Source organism: Mustela putorius, unplaced genomic scaffold (assembly GCF_011764305.1).
Source record: "Mustela putorius furo isolate JIRA1106 unplaced genomic scaffold, ASM1176430v1.1 tig00003834_pilon_pilon_pilon, whole genome shotgun sequence".
In the NCBI taxonomy this organism is placed as follows: Eukaryota; Metazoa; Chordata; class Mammalia; order Carnivora; family Mustelidae; genus Mustela; species Mustela putorius.
In genome coordinates this window covers 28,809,295-28,831,313 of record NW_025421987.1, presented here as the reverse complement: position 1 = coordinate 28,831,313, position 22,019 = coordinate 28,809,295, and the positions used below count along the sequence as shown (strand labels likewise).

Here is a 22,019-nt window from a genome sequence, read left to right as displayed (position 1 = left end):
AAGCCTTTCTCAAGAAACAAGAAAGGTCTCAAGTACACAACCTAACCCCACACCTAAAGGAGCTGGAGAAAGAACAGGGAAAAAAATAAAAAAGCCTAAACCCAGCAGGAGAAGAGAAATAATAAAGATCTGAGCAGAAATAAATGAAATAGAAATCAAAAAACACCAGTAGAAAAAAATTAACAAAACTAGGAGCTGGTTCTTTGAAAAAATTAATAAGATTGATAAAACCCTGGCCAGACTTATCAAAAGAAAAAAAAAAGGGCCTAAATTAATAAAATCATGAATGAAAGAGGAGAGAGATCACAACCAACACCAAAGAAATACAAACAATTATAAGAACATATTATAAGCAACTATACACCAGCAAATTTGACAATTTGGCAGAAATGGATGCATTCCTAGAGACCTATAAACTACCAAAACTGAACCAGGAAGAAATAGAAAACCTGAACAGAACCATAACCAGTAAAGATTGAAGCAGTCATCAAAAATCTCTCAACAAACAAAAGCCCAGGGCCAGATGGCTTCCCAGGGGAATTCTACCAAATATTTGAAGAAGAATTAATTCCTATTCTCCTGAAACTATTCAAAAAAATAGAAATAGAAGGGTAACTGCTAAACTCATTTTATGAGGCCAGCATTACCTTGATCCCAAAACAAGACAAAGACCCCTTAAAAAGAGAAACTATAGACCAATATCCTTGATGAACACAGATGCAAAAATTCTCACCAGAATACTAGCCAATGAGATCTAACAGTACATTTAAAGAATTATTCACAACAACCAAGTGGGATTTATTCCAGGGCTGCAAGATTGGTTCAACATCCGCAAATCAATGTGATACAAATACATTAATAAAAGGAAGAACAAGAACCGTATGATACTTTCAATAGATGCTGAAAAAGCATTTGACAAGTACAGCATCCTTTCTTTTTGATTTTTTTGATTTAATTTACTTTTTTTCAGTGTTCCAAAATTCATTGCTTATGCACCACACCCAGTGCTCCATGTAATACCTTCCCCCCTTAATACCAACCACCAGGCTCAACCAATCCCCCCTCCCCCTCCCCTCCAAACCCATCAGTTTGTTTCTCAGAGTCCACAGTCTCTCATGGTTTGTCTCTCCCTCCAATTTCCCCCAGCTCACTCCTCTCCATTTCCCAATGTCCTCCATGTCATTCCTTATGCTCCACAAGTAAGTGAAATCCTATGATAATTGACTCTCTCTGCTTGACTTACTTCACTCAGCATAATTTCCTCCTGTCTGTCCATGTTGATACAAAAGTTGGGTATTCATCCTTTCTGATGGAGGCATAATACTTCATTGTATATAGGGAACACATCTTCTTTATCCATTCATCTGTTGAAGGGCATTTTGACTCTTTGAATAGTTTAGTGACTGTGGCCATTGCTGCTATGAACATTGGGGTACAGATGGCCCTTCTGTTCTCTACATCTGTATCTTTGGGGTAAATACCCAGTAGTACAATTGCAGGGCCATAGGGTAGCTCTATTTTTAATTTCTTAAGGAATCTCCATACTGTTTTTCAAAGTGGCTGCACCAACCTGCTTTCCCACCAACAGTGTAAGAGGGTTCCCCTTTCTCCACATCCTCTCCAATACTTGTTGTTTACTGTCTTGTTGATTTTGGCCATTCTGACTGGTGTAAAGTGGTATCTCAATGTGGTTTTGATTTGACTCTCTCTGATATCTAATGATGAACATTTTTTCATGTGTCTTGGACATTTGTATGTCTTCTTTGAAGAAGATACAGCATCCTTTCTTGATCAAAACTCTTTACAGTGTAGGGATAGAAGGTACATACTTCAATATCATAAAAGCCATCTATGAAAAACCCACAGTGAATATTATTCTGAATGGGTAAAAACTGAGAACTTTTCCGCTAAGCTCAGAAACATGGCAGGTCTGTCCACTGTCACCACTGCTATTCAACATCATATTAGAAGTCCTAGCCTCAGCAATCAGACAACAAAAAGAAATAAAAAGCATTTGAATCAGCAAAGAAGAAGGTTAACTCTCACTTTTTGCAGATGATAGGATACTTTATGTGGAAAACCCAAAAGACTCCACTCCAAAACTGCTAGAACTTATACAAGAATTTAGTTAAGGTGTCAGGATATAAAATCAATGCATAGAAATCAGTTGCATTTCTATACACCAACAACAAGACAGAAGAAATAGAAATTAACAAGCCAATCCCATTTACAATTGCACCCAAAACCATAAGATACCTAGGAATAAATCTAACCAAAGAGGCAAAGAATCTGTACTCAGATAACTATAAAGCACTCATGAAAGAAATTAAGGAAGACAAAAGGAAATGGATAAATAGTCCATGCTCATGGATTGGAAGAACAAATATTGTGAAAACATCTATGCTACCTAAAGCAATCTACACATTTAATGCAATCCCTATCAAAATACCATCAATTTTTTTCAGAGAAATGGAACAAATAATCCTAAAATTTATATGGACCCAGAAAAGACTCTGAATAGCCAGAGGAATGTTGAAAAAGAAAACCAAAGTGGGAGGCATCACAATTCCAGGCTTCAAGCTCTATTACAAAGCTGTAATCATCAAGACAGTATGGTACTGGCACAAAAACAGACATAGATCAATGGAACAGAATAGAGAGCCCAGAAATTGACCCTCAACTCTAAGGTCAACTAATCTTCAACAAAGCAGGAAAGATGTTCAAGGGAAATAAAGACAGTGTCTTCAACAAATGGTGTTGGGAAAATTGGACAGTTACATGAAGAAGAATGAAACTGGACCATTTCCTTACACCACACACAAAAATAGACTTGAAATGGATGAAAGACCTCAATGTGAGACAGGAATTCATCAAAATCCTAGAGGAGAACACAGGCAGCAATCTCTTTGAAATCCACCACTACAATTTATTCCTAGAAACATCAACAAAGGCAAGGAAAGCAAGAGCAAAATTGAACTACTGGAACTTCATCAAGATCAAAAGCTTTTGCACAGCAAAGGAAACAGTCAACAAAACCAAAAGACAACCAACAGAATGGGAAAAGATATTTGCAAATGACATATCAGATAAAGGGCTTGTATACAAAATCCATAACGAACTTATCAAACTCATCACCCAAAGGACAAATAATCCAATCAAGAAATGGGCAGAAGACAGGAACAGATATTTCTGCAAAGAAGACATCCAACTGAACAACAGACACATGAAAAAGTGCTCAACATCATTCGGCATCAGGGAAATACAATTCAAAACCACAGTGAGATACCACCTCACACCAGTCAGAATGGCTAATATTAACAAGTCAGGAAACGACAGATGTTGGTGAGGATGTGGAGAAAGGGGAACCCTCCTACACTGTTGGTGGGAATGCAAGCTGGTGCAGCCACTCTGGAAAACAGTATGAAAGATCCTCAAAAATTTGAAAATAGAGCAACCCTCTGACGCAGCTATCACATTACTGGTTATTTACTCTAAAAATAGAAATGTAGTGATCCAAAAGGGCATGTGCACCCAAATGTTTATAGCAGCAAAGTCCACAATAACCAATGTCCATCAACAGATGAACGAAAAAAGAAATTTTATATGATGGAATACTATGCAGCCATCAAAAACCCTAGAATCTTTCCATTTGCAATGACCAGGATGGAACTAGTGGGTATTAAGCTAAGTGAAATAAGTCAACCAGAGAAAGACAATTATCATATGATCTCTCTGATATCAGTAATTTGAGAGGCAGGGTGGGGAGTCATGGTGGGTATGGAGGGAAAAAAAATGAAAAAAGATGGGATCAGGAGGGAGACAAACAATGAGAGATTCTTAATCTCAAGAAACAAAATGAGGGTTGCTGGGAGTCAGGGGCTAGGGATAGGGTGGCTGGGTGATAGACACTGGGGAGGGTATGTGCTATGGTGAATGCTGTGAAATGTGTAAGACTAAAGATTCACAGACCTGTACCCCTGAAGCAAATAATACATTATATGTTAATAAAAAATAAATACACAGATAAAAAATATTTAAAAAAATAAAAAATAAAAGCAAGTGTTCAATTCCTTGACTCTAAAGTCCCCAGGAACCTGTAAGTGCTGATTTGCAGAGCTTATGCATTTCACAGTAAGTTCCACATTTTCCCTGAACACAGAAAGCACGGATATAGATGACAACTAAGACAAAAGTTAAAAACAATAGTGCTTATTATACCTTTGCAATTTACACATAGGTCCTTGAAACTCAATTTTGTCCTACATGGTTTAGATTCCTTGGGTCAGCCTTGATAATCAATATCATCTGGAAAGTTTCACCTTATGCATATTTTTGAACTTGCTCATTTTTTCTGCCAATAATCAGATAGAAGTGAGTTTTTGCTCATGTTTTGCAGATGATTTTTTTAAAAAATAATTTTCATAGTTTCACTGTGAGCATTAGACTTTTATAGTTGTCAGAGCTCAGCGAAGGAAAGCTATGACTGTTTCATTTTGACAGTTCCTTTGGAACAATTATTTAATGTGAGCATTATTTAAATGTGAGAGTGGAATGAATATATCTTGGTGTGGTTTTTAAAATTTAGTCTCTACATCTTATCTTCCATCTACATTTAAGACAGCACATTATTCTTTACTTCTTGCCTTCCATTTAGAGTTAGCACAGAGTTTAGATACTGGGAGAAGTAATTTAGACTGAAGAGCAAAAGATACACATTTATGTGCTATCCTTGGCTCTGTTATTCCCTTAATCCCATCTGAAGAGAGAAAAAATGTTGATTTTTAAGCTGAGGCAAAACGTGATATCTTTTGAACGGTACAGTTGACAATTTAGGAAAAACCACACAGTTTTTAAGGCATTATTTCAACCCCTCTGGGTATGCATAAAGTTACTTTCGCTGGTTGCCATTTGAGGAAAGATCCATTGTTGAGAAAAAAATTTAACCCCAAGAATGAATAAGTTAACGGAAGAAAGCTGCCGCAGCCTTTTTTCTCAGACCTGCAGGAATTCGGATCTTATATTTGTAATGAATTTCTGTCCACTTATTCTCAGGAATACTTAATAGGTAATGGAAGAAATGTAAAACGCCAACAAAGCAATTATCATTGTTCTGAAGGGGGGGATAGGGTGAGGTGAAAACACAGTGAACATAGTTATTTGTTTACTTTAGAATATGGGTAGTGTTCAACCGAGGAGGTAATCTGGAGAATTTCTGTATCTTTTTCATATGCCAGCTCTCTCAAGAATCGACAGGCAGTGGCATTATACTCATTCTGGAAATTGCCTCTATGTTCAAATAGCATTCATTACACGCAGCTTTTTCTCAGATCTAAAGGGCAAGGGGAAAACAGATTATTTGTAAAATAAAAACATAATGCTGGCATGGATTTTTTTTTCCCCCTCAGGGTGAGAGGGAAAATGTCTGGGTGTCGTTTTCAAACATTCCAGCCATCAACTCTAGAGAGCATGGACAGACATTATTTTCATTGTTGATATAATGAAGATGATGATGCTTTTCAACCATTTCCCAGAGCATAAACCCATTTTCAGTGCGAGCCCGGCTAACCATAACGAATGTCAGTGATGTGGGAAAAACAAATGCACAAATGAAAAACAGTGAATCTGATAGCTCATTCATTGCTGTCAATAGAAGCCAGAGTTCCCCCAAATCCGCTTAGTATCTGGTATCGGCCGTTGTATAATCTGAAGCATTGCAGGCCATTTGCATATTGACTAAAGTATTAAAATTAACAATTGAGAAAAATGTTACATTCTATCTCCCAGAAAGGTTTGGGATTTTTCTTTCAGGTGTATGCTTTTTAAAATAGGTACAAATAATTTTCTCAGTAACTGAAATGAAATAAAATAAAGTTTAAAATTGAGGCAATTATCTCAATAATATATACAAAACATTTTCTTCAACTTCTAAATTATTAGAAAACTAAAATTATTTTCTGTTTAAATGACTTGGATAGTTTCTCAAAAAAAGGAAACATCCTAGAGAGCCATACAATTATTTTTCCCTTACTGACCATTGTTAACATTTCTATCAGTTTCCTTCCTGTCTTTTTTCTGTGGGAGCTTATATTATATATATGGTTCAGGGTTCTTTTTTCTTTTCATAGTCCAGCATATTCTTATTTGGTAAAGGTTTTTGATAACTGATTTTCAGTGTCTACATATTCTTATATCCCAAAAATAGTATGTCTACAAATTCTGCATCTGGGAACATATAAGTGGCATCTAATACTTTTTGATTCAAAGTAATACAGTGATAAAGATCCTTGTACAGAAATCAATATATTTAACATTCTAAGGTCGTGAGTAAATGGTGACATAGGCTTAAGTCAGATCCTCTGGTAACCCTGGATCTCTGCATTATTCTCTGCCCCCCTCATTCTAGCAACAACTTTTAAAAAGCAAATCATTTCCAATTCCCAAGTGGTAAATAATTTCTTAAAAGTACTACATTTCCTCTCAAGTAATTTTTCATTTTAGTCAATTGTTCACTGTTACAAAAAAAAGAAAAAGTTACAAACTACATACAAGAGGAGAAATAGCTTAAGGACCTGTATAACTTTGAGGCAAAGTTGCATGAAATTGTCAAACCACAACTCTCCCAGGATCTTCTGGTGCTGGGTGATTAGCCAAACCAGCAGGACTACTCAGTAATGGATTCCACTTTGGGCAATGCTAAAGAGTTCTACTCTTGATGAAAAGTAACCTCAAAATTGGGGCCACATTGACTTTCACTAAACCTCCATATAATGATAGCACTTCACTTTTCAACATGGAAAATGTAGGGGAAAATTGAGGTAATTATGTTGGCAATTTAAGTAAAACAGAAAATACCCAGATACTTGAGGCAAAAGGAACTGGAGCTTTAAACTATACAGAGATAACAATCTGAGCTCTCGATTTCACTTTTTCAAGAATACAAAGCATTTTACAAATGAAGTTTACTGAGCAGAGATTCCCAAATCTTGTATCTAGTACCTGTGAGTAGAAGGTCCCAAACCAATTCTCTTCCTGCTATCTTAGCAAAAAAGTGGCATTAACTAAGGTTATTTTTCAGTTCTCCTGTGTTCAAATTTGCAGAGGCTGATGCTGTTTGCCAATAAGCAATCAGGCAAGATATTCTCACAAACATGAAAATGTGACATATTTATCCAGTTTCCACTTCCTTAGAGCCTCTGGAGGAGATCGGCCACCACCAGGATAAATATGGGTAACAGCTACCAGATATTCTTCTTTTGTCTCCCACTAGTGAACTCATTCCCACTAAGAAGGTGCCTCTTCTCTCAGCCTCCAGCACTTCCTTTGCTGCATTTGCCCCCAATATCTCTGCTTTGTTGTCTTATGTTCTTTATTGCTCTGGCCTACTGTCGCTGCTGATGTCATCACTCACTATGCTCCAGGGCCAGCCCTGTGGAATGGGGACCCATTGGTACTTTGATGCCAAGCCTCTTTCTGTCCTGTGTCTCCTGATGCTGCAGGATATTTTGGCATGACTTTGGAGCTCATCGCTGCCCACCTACTCGTGGCCCTCTCTTTTCTCTATTTGATCCATATTATTAGCTAACATAAAAGAGGACCCTCTGCTCATAAGTCCCTACATTTAGATATTAAGTGTTTCACAATCATTGCAATCATACACTGCCAAATTTTGTAACATTTTTATTTATTCATTTTCTTACTGTTACTGGACTGATTAGGACTTCTGGTTTTCAAAAGTGCCAGACAAATAGATGGTGGATTTGCCAGTTAACCAGCTGTGATGTCCATTTTATATCAACTTGACTAGAGCATAGGTCACCAGACATTTGGTCAAACCTTATTCTGGGTGTGTCTGTGACATGTTTTTGGATGACACTAATATTTGAATAAATTAGCAAATCAGATTGCCCTACTTAATGTGGGTGGGCCCCATTTAGTCATTTGAAAGTCTGGCTAGAACAAAAGGGCTAAACATCCTGTGACTAGGAGAGAATCATTTCCATCTGACTGCTTTTCAACCTGGGACACTGATTTATTCCTGTCTTTGGAATTGAATGGAAATAATAGCTCTTTTTTGGTCTTAAGCCTGCTAGCTTTCAGACTGGAAATACACCATCAGCTCTCCTGGTTCTCAGATCTTTGGACCCAGGCTAGAACTCCACCACCAGCCCTCCTGGGCCTTGCTGACTGCAGATCTTGTGACTTGTCAATCTCCATAATTATGTAAACTAATTCCTTAAAATAAACCTCTTTATATCTAGTACATATATTCCATTAGTTCTCTTTTCCTGGAGAACCCTGATTAATACAACAGGTAGTCCTGGCATCTGTTCTGTTTACTACCCAACTACATTTTTTTTTCTAAATTGCAAATTTGAATTGTTTTATATTAAATGTCTCCCCACTTATAAATAATTGAGGAACCTCATTCTCAAAAGCAATTGATCTGTGATCGACTTGCTTTTTCCCTTATAAATATGGAATGAAAGCCAAAGCGTGCTAGCCTAATAGCCTCCACAGTCATAATAGAAGGCTCTCCATCCTGTTATAATTCATTCCTGCCAAGTGCTCTGGAAATCCTTCAAATTATGCCTCATATGTGTTCACAAATAAGTGTCTCCCATGAACTTCTTCTCCTGCTCTTTTCTCACTTCTAGACATTTATTCCCTTACATTTTCCACAGCTGACCATGTCCCTTCCTGAACCATCATTTCTGTGATTCTCCCAAACCTACATGCCATCGCATGGAGACCCAGAGGTTTACTCATTTCTTTAAGATTAGATTCTCCCTGAGTCAGGAAAAGTTTTTTTCCTCAACTCTGTCACTTCTCAAAACAAGAGATGATAGGCTGACCCTGGGGCCTGTCATGAGAGCCTGTGAAACTCTAGGCAGAGGCTGAGCTTCTTGTCTTTCCAGTTCTGATTTTCCCCTCAAAGTTTTAAAAATTATAGGTTCAGTGTTAGTGCTCAAACTCAAGGTAAAGCACACTTCTTTACCGTCAACTGATCTCCTGAATAGGTCTCTTGACACAGAGCTGTAACCAGGAAGCTCAATATGGAGAGAACAAGCTTCATCTAGTTTCAGAGATCACTGCCCTTCCCTGTTGCATGAAGGAGCTTATTTTAAGTTCAGTCATTCTTAACATTTGTGAATCTAGGAAGAGAATGTTGAGATTAGGAAGGAGAAATACCTTAAAAAAAAACAAAAACAAAAACAGATGACTATTTTAAAGATATTCATTTACAATTATTTTATTAAACAATCATCTTTTACATGTCATCAGACCTAACTAACCCCTGAAGTGCCAAAACAAAACAAAACAAAACAAAAACAGTTTGAGGTATTAAAACTGAAGGAACATTTGCACATATTTTGTAAGGCTTTCACACTATAGTAACCAAAATATTTAGCACAACTAAATACTACACATAACTGCAGGTTGATAAGAACAAAACTATATAAAACAAACATGGTTTGTCTCATTATAGCTCTGATTCTCCCATTTATAGTGACAGGAAGGCAAAAAAAAAAAAATCTGAGATGTAAGTTGCTTACAAAATGATGTGTCCATTATTCAATTTTAAAAAGTGGTATATAGAATGTAAAAGGTCACTGACCTGAAACAGTTCCCAAAAACACAAAATCAAACTGACCAACTGGCTTCAATGATAACGTCCTATTCACAGGACTTAATCCTCAGATTAATGGCAATTCACTTAAAGTATCTGAAATAGATCTACTAAACTATTTTGATTACCCATGTGCATATAAGATCACATAAGTAGCACACATGGTCCGTACTTTTTCTTTTCTGTAGGATTTTTCCGTTTAAAGTAGAAAATAAATTCTTAATACAGATAAAGTTCAGAATGGTCACTTCAAAGGGATTTTGAAGTAACACAGGGAAGAGGAAGTTGGCTTTCTAAGTGTTAGACTTTTTAATATTGAATAAATTATCCAAAGACTTTCTGGACCTATTTCACTTTGACTGTATCTAAACATTGAAAGAGAAAGTTGAGGCAATCATATAGCTAATTATTATAATATAAACACTTTCTTCTAATCTGTTCAGGCAAATTGGAGAAAAGGTGTTTTTCATTTGATGATTGATTTAATTATTAACTTCAGAGCATAGCTACTTCATTTGAAACAAATTTAAAATTGCATAGCGATTTGCATATAGGATACTAAATTAAGTTCTGAATAATGGATCACAAATGTTGAATATAAATTAGTCTCTACAGCAGTTGTTAAAGGTAACATAACACATCTAGTAGCCATGTGCTAGATTTTGATGGTTGTCGCTGAATTGTTCTATTCAGTTGTGTAGATAGGCTGAAGAAAAGGAAGGATAATTTTTTTTTTTTTGTAAGAACAGTCTGCTTAAACTTGGCTTTTAAAAACTTTTTGCAAAACTGATAAAAGACCAGATACTTCTTGCAGCTTACTATATAGGAAAATACTGTTTATTCCATGGTGAACATGATACTTTCAAGAAGACACCCTAACAAGTTAGACTCCTCCAGATTCTTTGTTTAGCCAGCATCAAAAATTTGTGGGAAAAGGACATTTTTTCATAGAGACAGCAACAACGTTCTGCAAAACACACTTAGCCTGTTTCCTCTTTGTCATCAGAAAAAAAGGGAAACTAGGTTGTTAAAAACCCCTATGGGAACACTACACGTATGTGTGGGGACAGTGTCCTCTCCCACAACTATGGTTTGTTCTCATATGTAATGGCTCTTGAAAGAAGAAAGACCTTTGCAGTTGCCTCACTACTAGAAAATAGTAGTGCTTTTGCAAATGCAGCTGAGCGGTTTACCTGGGAGGAGAGTCAACATGTGCTAATGTTCTCACTTGAACCAGGAGAAAACTGATCGCAGTCATTCCTATACAAATGAATAATGATCTAGGGTCACTTAGTATCTTTCAGAGGTTAATGACTATTTTTACTATTTGCTACACAAGTAGATGGTCCAGGTTAAGATACATTTCCCAAGAGTTTGTTGTTTTGTTTTGTTTTGTTTTTTAATGAATGTCATCGGACATGGAAATCAGCCAAAAACACAGGTCATAGAATAAGTAATTAAATCTCAAGTGTCCAAATTGGCCAGTCCAATTAAAACATATCCCCAAGCTGGAATTATCTGGAATAAAACAAAAGAGTGACTTTCATTTTAGGACCACATATACAACTCTAAATGCTATTACATCAGGTTTTAACACTTACGGGGGTGGGGGGGAATGCAACAAATGTATTTTTTTCTACGCCCACCTTTATCTCTGTAACAACCAAAAATCAAAAGAAAATTGAAATAAAATGAAATGTGACTGATCCTGTAAGATCTAAGTCCTGAATATTGTTTGCTTATTGTCATTATACCAATTGGTGCCAAACAAATAGGGCTGACCACATACATAAATGACAAGAACAATAGCATCAAAATTCTTTCACTATCATCATGCTAATGAGCTACACTGTGAAATCTATCAAACCTATAAATACCAAATGCTGGCTGGCATTCAATTTGGATGAAACACTGACAAGTCACCCATGGTATGGTCAGTGAATCCTTTTCCCAAAAGGAGGGACCTGTTACAGTCAGTCAAAGACTGGGTTTCTTATGCCATTCAACACTAAATTGGTGGGTGCCTTTCTGTGTAGAAGGGCCAGTGAGCACAAGAGAAGGGAAAAGCTCATGACTCCCAGAATGACCATTCCTGATATCAGTGCACTGGTAACGGTGTTCAGCTGGAAAGGAGGGTCACTTGGAGAACCTGCAAGCAAGAAAATACACATAGTGGAAAGGTCCAATATTGGATTTCTCTCACCTTATCCCAGTTTATACCTGCAAAACATCTGTCATTAGTATCTTGTGAAATAACAGCATGACATGATAAATGCTATAATCTATTTGACTATAATTCAATCCAATAACCAAAGGATTATGCAGTTTAGAAGACTGATATTCCCTGGGCTGCCAAAAAAAAAAAATCATCTGTAAAATGCTATAAAAATTGACCACCAGGTCTCATATGAGTTTAGATGTTATGTAAAATATAACAAACTTGTAAAATCAGAACTCATCATATTTAGTTGCAACTGATAGTCAAAAAACACTTAAAATTTTTAAAAATCGTACTTTTATTTTCAATATATGTTCATTAGCTTACCGAGCTGCGAATTGTTGGTTGGAGTCTCATCTGAGAGAGAAAAGAAAAAGAAAAGCAATATTGTATCTCTAAATATTTACTTGTGTTTATTATAATTCTGTGATTACTTTTTACCTATATGTGTTTCATCCACAATCTCCATGGGTGAGGGAATCATGAAAATCTTCCTAAACCATTCTGCTTTCCCATTTTCTGTTTCATGTGTCTGAGATTTTTTTCTGTCTCTCCCATAAGCCCACACCCTGCCAGTTTCCCTAGGCATACAGATATAATCGCAAAATATACTGTATGATATTCTTTCCTGCCAACCTTTCTTTGTCATTCTCTCTCTAGTCAGGTTAGTGGGGGCAGTAATTGTTAACAGCTATTACATTTTTTATAGCCCTATAACCTGCCATTTGTTATTGTGTTCTAGAGAAGTATTCATTATTTAGTGCTGCTCTATTTTAAGTGTTGCAAATTTGCCCATCATAATTTGCAAAAACATCATTTTAAGTTCCTAAAAGATAAATTCACACTTAGTAACTAAATGAAAGGAAAACATGACTCCTAATCTTGCGTTGCAGGATTTTTTGCATCTGTTTTTGTTTGTTTGTTTTTAAAGAATTTATTTATTTATTTGACAGAGAGAGATCACAAGTAGGCAGAGAGGCAGGAAGAGAGAGGAGGAAGCAGGCTCCCCGCTGAGCAGAGAGCCTGATGCGGGGGCTGGATCCCAGGACCCTGAGATCATGACCTGAGCCGAAGGCAGTGGCTTAACCCACTGAGCCAGCCCCAATTTTTTACATCTATTAAGTAAAAGATTAAAGCTGGTGATTTTTTACTTGTCCCTGGAAAACCTCATAATGGATGCAGTGAACGCATTCACCTGGTATCCCAGCTTGTGTTATGCATTTGGTAATCATATAGCCATTAACCTCTGATCTTGTACAATGAGTGGATATCATTTTTGGTCTTAAATATGTGGGTGTGTATGTGCCTGTGGGTGTCCGTTATCTGAACCATAAAATGTGTGCCGTTGACTGTTTGGGAGTGTAAATATTATTACAATTAACATGTGTGTCATGCCATACAGTTTACAAAGTGCTGCTTCATGTGTCATCACATTTTGTCCTCATAACAGCCATATGGTTTTAACATTATTGCTACCCCCATTTTACAGATGAAGAAACTTCCATCTGTCACAGCCTCCATGATGAAGTAAACATATGTTTAAATAACAGCTCAGCTTCAGAATCTTTTTTCTAAAATAATATAGACTAGCCAAGCATGGAACAAAATTTTAGTTATAAAGATGACTATCTCAAGCTATGAAACCCCAGGGTTGGTATTTGAAATGATTGATTGGGAGAACCTGGCGTGATATTTAGAAGCCATCTGATGCCATTTCTTTTAAGACATATATATGAGTCTTGGCGGAAATGATGATTCTGCAGTTTGAGCCGGAAGTACAACGCTCCAAATTAATGGAGTGCTCATTTATAGTATTCTTTAGAATGGTGCAGTGCACCACTGTAGGACAAAAAGGAGGGGGAAAAAAGCACAAATTTTTATTATAGGACACCCTTAGGAAAATCCTAACCTCTGACCAACACTATTTTATAAAGACACTTGTTTCTCATGGAATTGGATGGAATGAATGAACTGTCATCAATTCTCCCAAAAGATTTCCAAGACAAAATGCCTCACTGGAACATGGAGGAGCATATGTAAGGCTCTAAAACTCCTTTTTCAAAGTTATTCTTTGTTTATAAATAACATTTATTTTCATTTATTTATTTATTTTTAAGACTAGATAGCTCCTTCTCCTATGTGTCCCAAATTAGGTGAAAGTGCTAAGACTGGCTGCGCATGCTATTTTCTGTATCCTGAAGTTAATTAAAGAAGTCAGAAAGTCCCCTTCTCTCCCACATTAGCAGCAACACTTCCTTCAGAACACTACCCCAGGTGTCACTCACAAGGATGGGGCTATGGACAAAATCTTTACATGAGACAAACTGTCGGATGAGCCAACCAGCCACAGGTTCCAGGACTGAAAAAGTACAAGCGTCCTACCTCTGATGGCAGCAGAGGGCTAAAATTAAAGCATGTACTATTTGAGTACCATTTGGAACTGCATTTGATAGTGGATAAACATAGAGCGAATCACTTTATCTAGTTGCTGTTTCTGGCTTCATTCCATTTCTAGTATCTTACAATTTGGTTTAGCCCCAAAGGGAAGGTAGACATTTTCTAGGAGATTTTTTTTTTTCACCACACACTTTTGTTTATTTTTCTCTTACACACACTTGGTCTTACCATATATATATATATATGCTAAAAGACACCTTCTGGATTTAGAATGTATGGGAATACTAAACTTGGTGGGCTCTTCAAAATGCTTGCAGCTAGTTAAGGACCCAGAGGAGGAAAGTGACAGCAGCAATATCATGGCTGTTGGAAACCCAGAAGCGCCTGATAAGCATTTTTTCTCTGCTTTTCTTTCATATAAGTAGCAGAAATAAATGGACCAAGTAACATTGGTGCAAGGATATATACAGAATAAATATTTTTCTTTTCTTAGCACAAGCAAACTATTTTCTTTAATCTTCGATTATCTACCTATATGGTAAAATGGACCACATATTTCAAATTCAGAGCTTCCAAATTATTTATTTATTTATTTATTTATTTATTTGAGATGAGGGCAAAAGAGGCCAAGAGACAGGGAAAGAAAGAATGTTTTCTTAAAGATTTATTTATTTTACTTGAGAGAGAGTGGGGGGTGGGGGGTCAGAGGGAGAGGGAGAGAATCATCAAGCAGACTCCCCACTGAGTACAGAGTTTGACTTGGGGCTCAATTCCCAGGACCCTAAGATCATGACCTGAGCCAAAAGCAAGGTTTGAAAACTCAACAAACTGATCCACCCAGGTGCCCAAGAGAGAGTATCTTGGCCCTCTCTCCACAGCAAGCACAGAGCTGAGCCAGGGCTTGATCTCATAACCCTGAGATCATGACCAGAGCTGAAATCAAGAGTTGGAAGTGCAACTGACTGAGGGACCTTGAGGATTTCCTAACTCTTTATCCTCCATTATGTTATTTTTGTTAATAATCCATGTCTACCTTTGAAGACTAAGATTCCTGAGAGCAAAGACTGTGGCCTGTTCTCTAGTCTATTCCCAGTACTGAACAGAATGCTTGTTCCATGTGGTAGTTTGTATGAATTATTAACTCCCCATAAAATTCAATGATATGCATTGAATAGTTGACTAGGACTTCCTCCCATCAGAATTTATGTAAATAAAACAATTAGGTACTATTGATTTCCAGTACTTGCAATTGTGAATTTCTAGAATTATATGCCATGATAAGCATTTCCCTACTGAATAGTTTTAGCATGTGGAGGTGTGAAATAAGAACACTTCAGGAATTTTGAGGATTTGAAATATTGAAGATAGGAATCTTTTCCTAAATCAATCAACAAAAGGATTTACAGTGTTGGGCAAAATGATCAGAATGTCTTCGATTGTATTAAAACAAAAGAAGGGGCGCCTGGGTGGCTCAGTGGGTTAAGCCTCTGCCTTCGGCTCAGGTCATGATTCCAGGGTCCTGGGATCGAGCCCCACATCGGGCTCTCTGCTCAGCAGGGAGCCTGCTTCCTCCTCTGTCTCTGCCTGCCTCTCTGCCTACTTGTGATCTCTGCCTGTCAAATAAATAAATAAAATATTTAAAAAAAAGAAAAGAAAAGAAAAGAAAAGTACTGAGCTTTAACAACTTATTAAACTTGACCTAAGTCAGATGTCTAAGGGAAAGGAGTGGTTCAATGAGTAAACAGAGCAAAAATTCCAAGTACCAGAGAGCTTTGAAGAGAGCAAATCAAGCCTGAAATTGGACTTGTCTATAAAAAATTGGCCACAGGACCTGGAGAGATAAATTCTAGCTGACCTAAGGTAAAAATGAAGTGAAACTGAGAACAGAAGGTAGCCCTGGTCATTAAGCTAGACATTATGTTTACATAGGATTTTCCTATTAAAGGATATGGCTTGATTTCTGAGTTCTATATGTATGTAGAATTCAAAATAATAATTTTTAAATTATGATACTGTAGTAACATAAAGTAAAAATTGTTATATATGGCCCTCTACACCATGAGGTCACCATGATTGTCCAGAAATGAGCACCATCCTAGAGTTATTTATCAAAATTATAACAAATAAAACCACAGAGAGTAAGAGAGGAATGAAGGGCATCCAGAACTTTTAAACATGATTCTTTGGGGGCTTTGCCGGTGAGGAGACTGAGGTTACTAAAACAACACTACTGTGCTGGAAAATGAATGTTATCTTTGAGGTGAAAATAGGTTGAAATTGGAAAGGAAGATATTCAGGCATGACTTCAGTGACATTGTGATCGAGGCATGAGCTGCCTGAGGTTTGAGCCAAGATACTTGGGCAAGTGACTATGGTATAGGTAAAACCTGTAAACTTGCATGACTGGGTGGCTATGGTAGAATAAGAAACTTCTACTTGGGGGATGTCTGTGTGGCTCAATCAGTTAGGTGTCAGCATTCAGCTCAGGTCATGATCCCGGAGTCCTGTATCAGGTTCCCTGCTCAGAGTAGGAAGTCAACTTCTTGCTCTGCCTGCCACTCTTTCTTTCTCTCTCTCTGACAAATAAATAAATAAAATCTTAAAAAAAAAAAGAAAGAAAAGAAACTTCTACTTGGTTAATATTTACTGAGAGTTCGGGATCTTAAAAATGTTGATCCTTGTAAAAATGATCTTATGCTAACAAATTAATTAAAATGTGTACCATTTAAATTTGATTTGGTGCATGTAAGAAGGAAGCAAGCAGGTTAATAAGGAGGAAAAGCCATCTACTCAACATGGGAAGAGAGATGCCCCTTTCAAGGGTTTTTTTCTCTTACACAAAACTGATGCTAGATATGGTCCGTAGAAATAAAAATATTTTTATTGTGTCTACCCAAAACGATTCCTAGTTATTGGCAATGAGGGTTGAGTTTCCATGCAGTGTAATTCTATGAGTTATTTCTGACAGCTGGACAAGAGATAAGAATTGGGCCTTTCACAAACCACAAGCCAGTCATTTTCAAACCATTCAAAACGCATAACAAACCTCGGAATGCAGAGTAAGTTTGAAATTTCATATTTAATAAATTTCTGCGTTATTTTAAAAAACCCATTAGCTTGTTTTTAAATAATGGTATGTCTAAACAAACACAGAGGAGTGAATAATTTAAGCAACTGTCTAAACTTTCTAGGCCAAATCATTTTTTGCTTAATTACCTATTTCAGGCAAAACTTTCTTTTCACTGTGGAACAGAGGGCATGGGAAAAAAAGTAAAGATAATCTCATTGAAACACGATAATAACCTAATGGCTAAGATAAAAGTGAGAAAAAATTATTAGAATACAATCCAAACCAGAACTCTACTTTTTTAAAGACAAATTTAGATCTATAGGGTAAGAATCTTAAAGCAGCTTCTTCAAACCCCTTGTTTTAAGATATTTTCCCAATGAGGTGACGTAAAATCCCACGTCATATAGCTTGTTTGGACACAGCCGGAGCTAGAATCAGTTTTTCTGACTTAAGTTTGGGTTGTTTACCCTGCATGTCTGTTTTCTCCAGTTGATTCTGAATGTCTCTGGGCTCACACTGATAGAAAACAATATCCCTTTGGAGAGTGTGTGTGGATGTACATGCATGCACAAATATTTGCATATATGAGAAGATGTGCGGATAAGTAAGCCGTTGTATCTGTTAGATTCGTGACGGTGGTTGGGTGTGCTGGAAGGGCTATGTAATATTCAGGATCCTGGCAAGAAACAAATGGTACTCACACTGGGCATTTTAAGAAAAGTTTAATAGGACTCTTTTAAAGATACAGGGAATTCACGAAAGTAAGTCAAGTTCCCAGGGCTATAGGAAGGTTCCAGTTCTGGTGAGAGAGTTGTTGGGGAGGAACTCTGTGGACTTCATTTTCATCTTCGGATAGCACCACCTACTGGCCAAACCCAGCCAAGCACTGGATGGCAAAGCACTGGATGGGTGCAGTTCACACAGGCCCCATCTTCAGGGGAGAGAGCAGGACAGAGAAAAGGGCGAGTGAAACATGTACAGCACGGTATATTTGTATACTTGTGTGTGTGTGTGTAGTGTGTGCATGTGTATAAAGGGAAATATTGTAAAAGACAATATTGCCCTTTGTGTGAAAGTTGAGTAAACAGGAAACTACTGTGAAATTAAAGTTGCTTAGCAGTTTATCTTGTTTCACAGTTAATTAGTGTTATTGAGAAACCACTTTGAGTTCTCCTTCGAAGCCAAGTAATAAGCCATTTTGGAACAATCTATTACTACACACAAAAGGAGAAACGTTCCTACCACTCCGAGTGATGATGGGACCAGCAGAGAGGACGGCGCTTCCAGACGTGCTCTGGGGGCTCCAAGTGGTCCTCCTCCCCGCATCTCTTCTTTCTCTGTGGCCGCAAGTCTGAGGTGTTAATGAAAACAAATGAAATTCCACACCAGCACAAAATTGGTTCTTTATGGCCATTTGGAAAGCAGATTCTTTTGGAAGAGATACCACATGTTTAATTTTATTCATTTACTTCTGTGCATTTATTTAATTACTTTGCATATGATTGCTACAGTGTTTCTCATTCTGGCTTGGGCCACATTTCTTATTTCCTCCTGTTATAATTGTGCTTTGCCTCATTAATTCACATAGCTCAATGGTTCTCCTGAAAAAGAGCTGTGTTTATCAAACTTTTTTCTTTTATTTCTCTCAAGCCTTTAATAAATCTTTTCCTGAAATGTTGGTCAGCATAGAGTCAAGGTAATGTGGATTCACCATTTAACCCCATCTGATACAGCTAGTTAGGATTAAAGTAATCAATCATTGTGAAGGAAATGCATGAATTAGAGCATAAATAAAAATGTATTAAAGCTATTTCCAATTTTAAAATGTGGCTTCATTTTTCTCAGGTTAATATTGATATGACCTTAGGGACCTGTCAGCAATAGCTATCTTTTCTTATTCACTAGTAAATGGATCAATATTTTAATGATGGCTGTATGCAATTCAGATCCATGCCTATTTTACTAGTTCTAACTTGCAATCCAAGGGATTCCTGGGCCACCCATCCCAAATCTACCTTTCTAGTGTCAGCCCTGCCCCCTCCCTATGTTTTCCAGTCATCCTCTACTCTGTCCCATCACTTCATGAAGTTCTGGTAGTTCCCTGGTTACTCTGTCTTATGTGTCTGTGAATTCAGTCAACCTGTGGGACGGGGTGTCTCTCACACTCTTGATTTTGTTTCTTTGGGGTTCATCCATCTTCAGAGTCATACCCCGGGTTTCATGTCTTCCATCAAACCTCCCAGTCTCTCCTGTTCTACTCACAGTGGTGATTACTGCCTCTTACAACAACCCATACATGTGTCTGTCTTTGGACCATAACATTTTTATCTTATCTTCTTCCATGACAGTCTCATGGTCCTCAAAGATCAGCTAAATGAGTTCAGAATTTATGCAAACATGTCTGTTTTCCTAGTATTATGCTTGGTACAATAGTAGGCATCCAATAGATCTTTACTGCATAAATAAATAAATAAACTCTACTTCAAACTATTGGCTTGACCCATATTCACTTTCTATACAGAAATTAGTCCCTAACACTGGATAACCCTTCAGCTTAGATCAATTTGATAATTTAGAAGAAAGTTGCTAAAAACATACAGGCATAAGGAAGGGGCAGTCATCAGCTCTGCAGAGCTTGGTAACACAGTGCAGGAAGACGGTAGACATTTTCTGATTCTTGTGTTTCACAAATCGGAACACTTCAAAGGAAAATCGGCCCTGCTGGCTTCTGCCATTTTCAATGACGGTGGTCTGAGGATCTTTGTCACAGCTACATTTTAGGGAAGGTGAAAACAGGATGTTACTAAAGATTACCAGCCCGCTGGAAATGGTAAACTAATTTCTGCAGTATTAAGAGCTAACAAAATCATGCCATGTTACAGATATTTAATAAGAGCATAAGCTAACTCAACAAATATGACAAGAGTGACCTAGATCGCAAAGTTTAAACAGATCAATTTCTGACTATAATAGTACCATCAAATTTTAGAGGGATTATACTTTCATAAGGTTCAAAAATCCAAACAGTATAAAGCATACGTAGTGAAAAGTCTCCCTCTCATCATCGCCCTTGTCCGCACCATTCCATATCCACATTCAAATCTGCCAGAGGTGACCTCACTTGCTACTGCATCTTCCCAGCGTATACACATACAGAAGCTGAAGCAATGAATTCTTATTGTTTCCTCCTTCTTTAAAAAAAAAAAAAAAAAAAAAAAAAAAAAAAAAAAAAAAAAAAAACTACATTGCTTTGTTCCTTGTCTTTTAAAAAATTTAACAGGACATTTTAGGGATCTTTCCATATGAGTATTTAGCAAGCCCCCTCATTCTTTTTGCGTACCATACAGTATTCCATCACGCACATGCGACAACCGTTACTTAATCAGGTCCCTATTTATGGAACTTTGCATCATCTTGAATCTTCTGCTTTTTACGAAGTAATAATGAATAGCCTTATAATGCCTTATTTTGAACATAAGCAGAATTATCTGTACAATGTCATTTAGTAGATTTTGCCACATTGCCTTTTGTAAATATTACTGCATTTTGTACTCTGCCAGTAATATATGCAAAAAATCTTTCTTTCCCCCAGAGAACAACAAAGTGTATGGGAAAAAAATGGTTGTTCACTGTTGGGGAGGAAAAGTAAACTGTCACTAATAATTTTAATTTACATTTTTGTCAGTGGGAATGACTAAGTACATCTTTCCATATACATTAGAGCCATCTGTATTTATCTGAAAACTGTTTATGTCCTTTGCCCAAATTTCTCTTTTGTTGTTGGCTTTTCTTTCTGTTTCCTACAAGTTCTTTATGTGCTAGGAATACTAGTTCATTGTTTGTTATATAAGTTGAAAATTGCTTGTTGCCCAGTTTTGGACATTTCTCAAGTGTGCCTGCATGTATCTGTTCATACATACATAGGAAGTTTAGTTTTATGTTAAAATTTCAATATTGTATTGTATAGCTTTTAGTAAGTCATGTCCTGTTTCATTATGCTTTACTTTATTGTGCTTTCAGAGATTGTGGTTTTTACGAATTGAAGGTTGGTGGCAACCCTGCCTCGGGCAAGTCTAGTGGCACCATTTTTCCAACAGCAGTTCCTCATTTTCTGTCTCTATGTCACATTTTGGTAATTCTCACAATATGTCAAACTTTTTCATTATTATTATATTTGTTACAGTGATCTGTGATCAGTGATCTTTAATGTTACTATTGTAATTTGCCCATCCCCCCAAAAAACTATGCCCCTCTAAGACGGTGAAGTTAAGTGATAAACGTGTGTTCTGACTGTTCCACTGATCACATGTTCCCCCATCTCTTTCCCTCTCCTCAGGCCTCCCCATTCCCTGAGATGCAATAATATTGAAAATAGGGCCATTAATAGCCCTACAGTGGCCTCTAATTGTTCAAGTGAAAAGAAGAGTCACACATCTCTCATTTTAGATCAAAAGCTAGAAACAATTAAGCTTAGTGAGGAAGGCAGGTAGAAAGCTGTTTCAGGCTGAAAGCTAGGCCTTCTGCACCAAAAAGCCAAATTGTAAAAGCAAGGGAAAAGTTCTTGAAGGAAATTAAAAGAGATATTCCAGTGAACACACGAATGATAAAGTAAAAAGCTACTCCATAACAAAGTCCTAAATTTCTTCAATTCTAGGAAGGCTGAGAGCAATGAGGAAGCTACAGAAGAACAGTTTGAAACTTGCAGC

General features: G+C 37.1%; 1 protein-coding gene across 7 annotated transcripts in view; it reads right to left on the bottom strand.

Annotated features, from left to right (window-relative positions):
* Positions 1-9,234: 9,234 nt before the first annotated feature.
* ZPLD1 (zona pellucida like domain containing 1) overlaps positions 9,235-22,019 on the bottom strand; it is a 199,346-nt gene continuing 186,561 nt past the window's right edge. For all 7 annotated transcript variants that reach the window (XM_013045609.2, XM_045088286.1, XM_045088283.1 and 4 more), the window contains 4 exons: positions 19,912-20,083; positions 18,556-18,664; positions 12,174-12,203; positions 9,235-11,777 (listed from right to left, as the gene is read on the bottom strand). In XM_013045609.2, the coding sequence (XP_012901063.1) occupies positions 11,602-11,777; positions 12,174-12,203; positions 18,556-18,664; positions 19,912-20,083 (487 nt within the window). In that variant the 3' untranslated portion in view covers positions 9,235-11,601. The remainder of the gene's footprint in view (positions 11,778-12,173; positions 12,204-18,555; positions 18,665-19,911; positions 20,084-22,019) is intronic.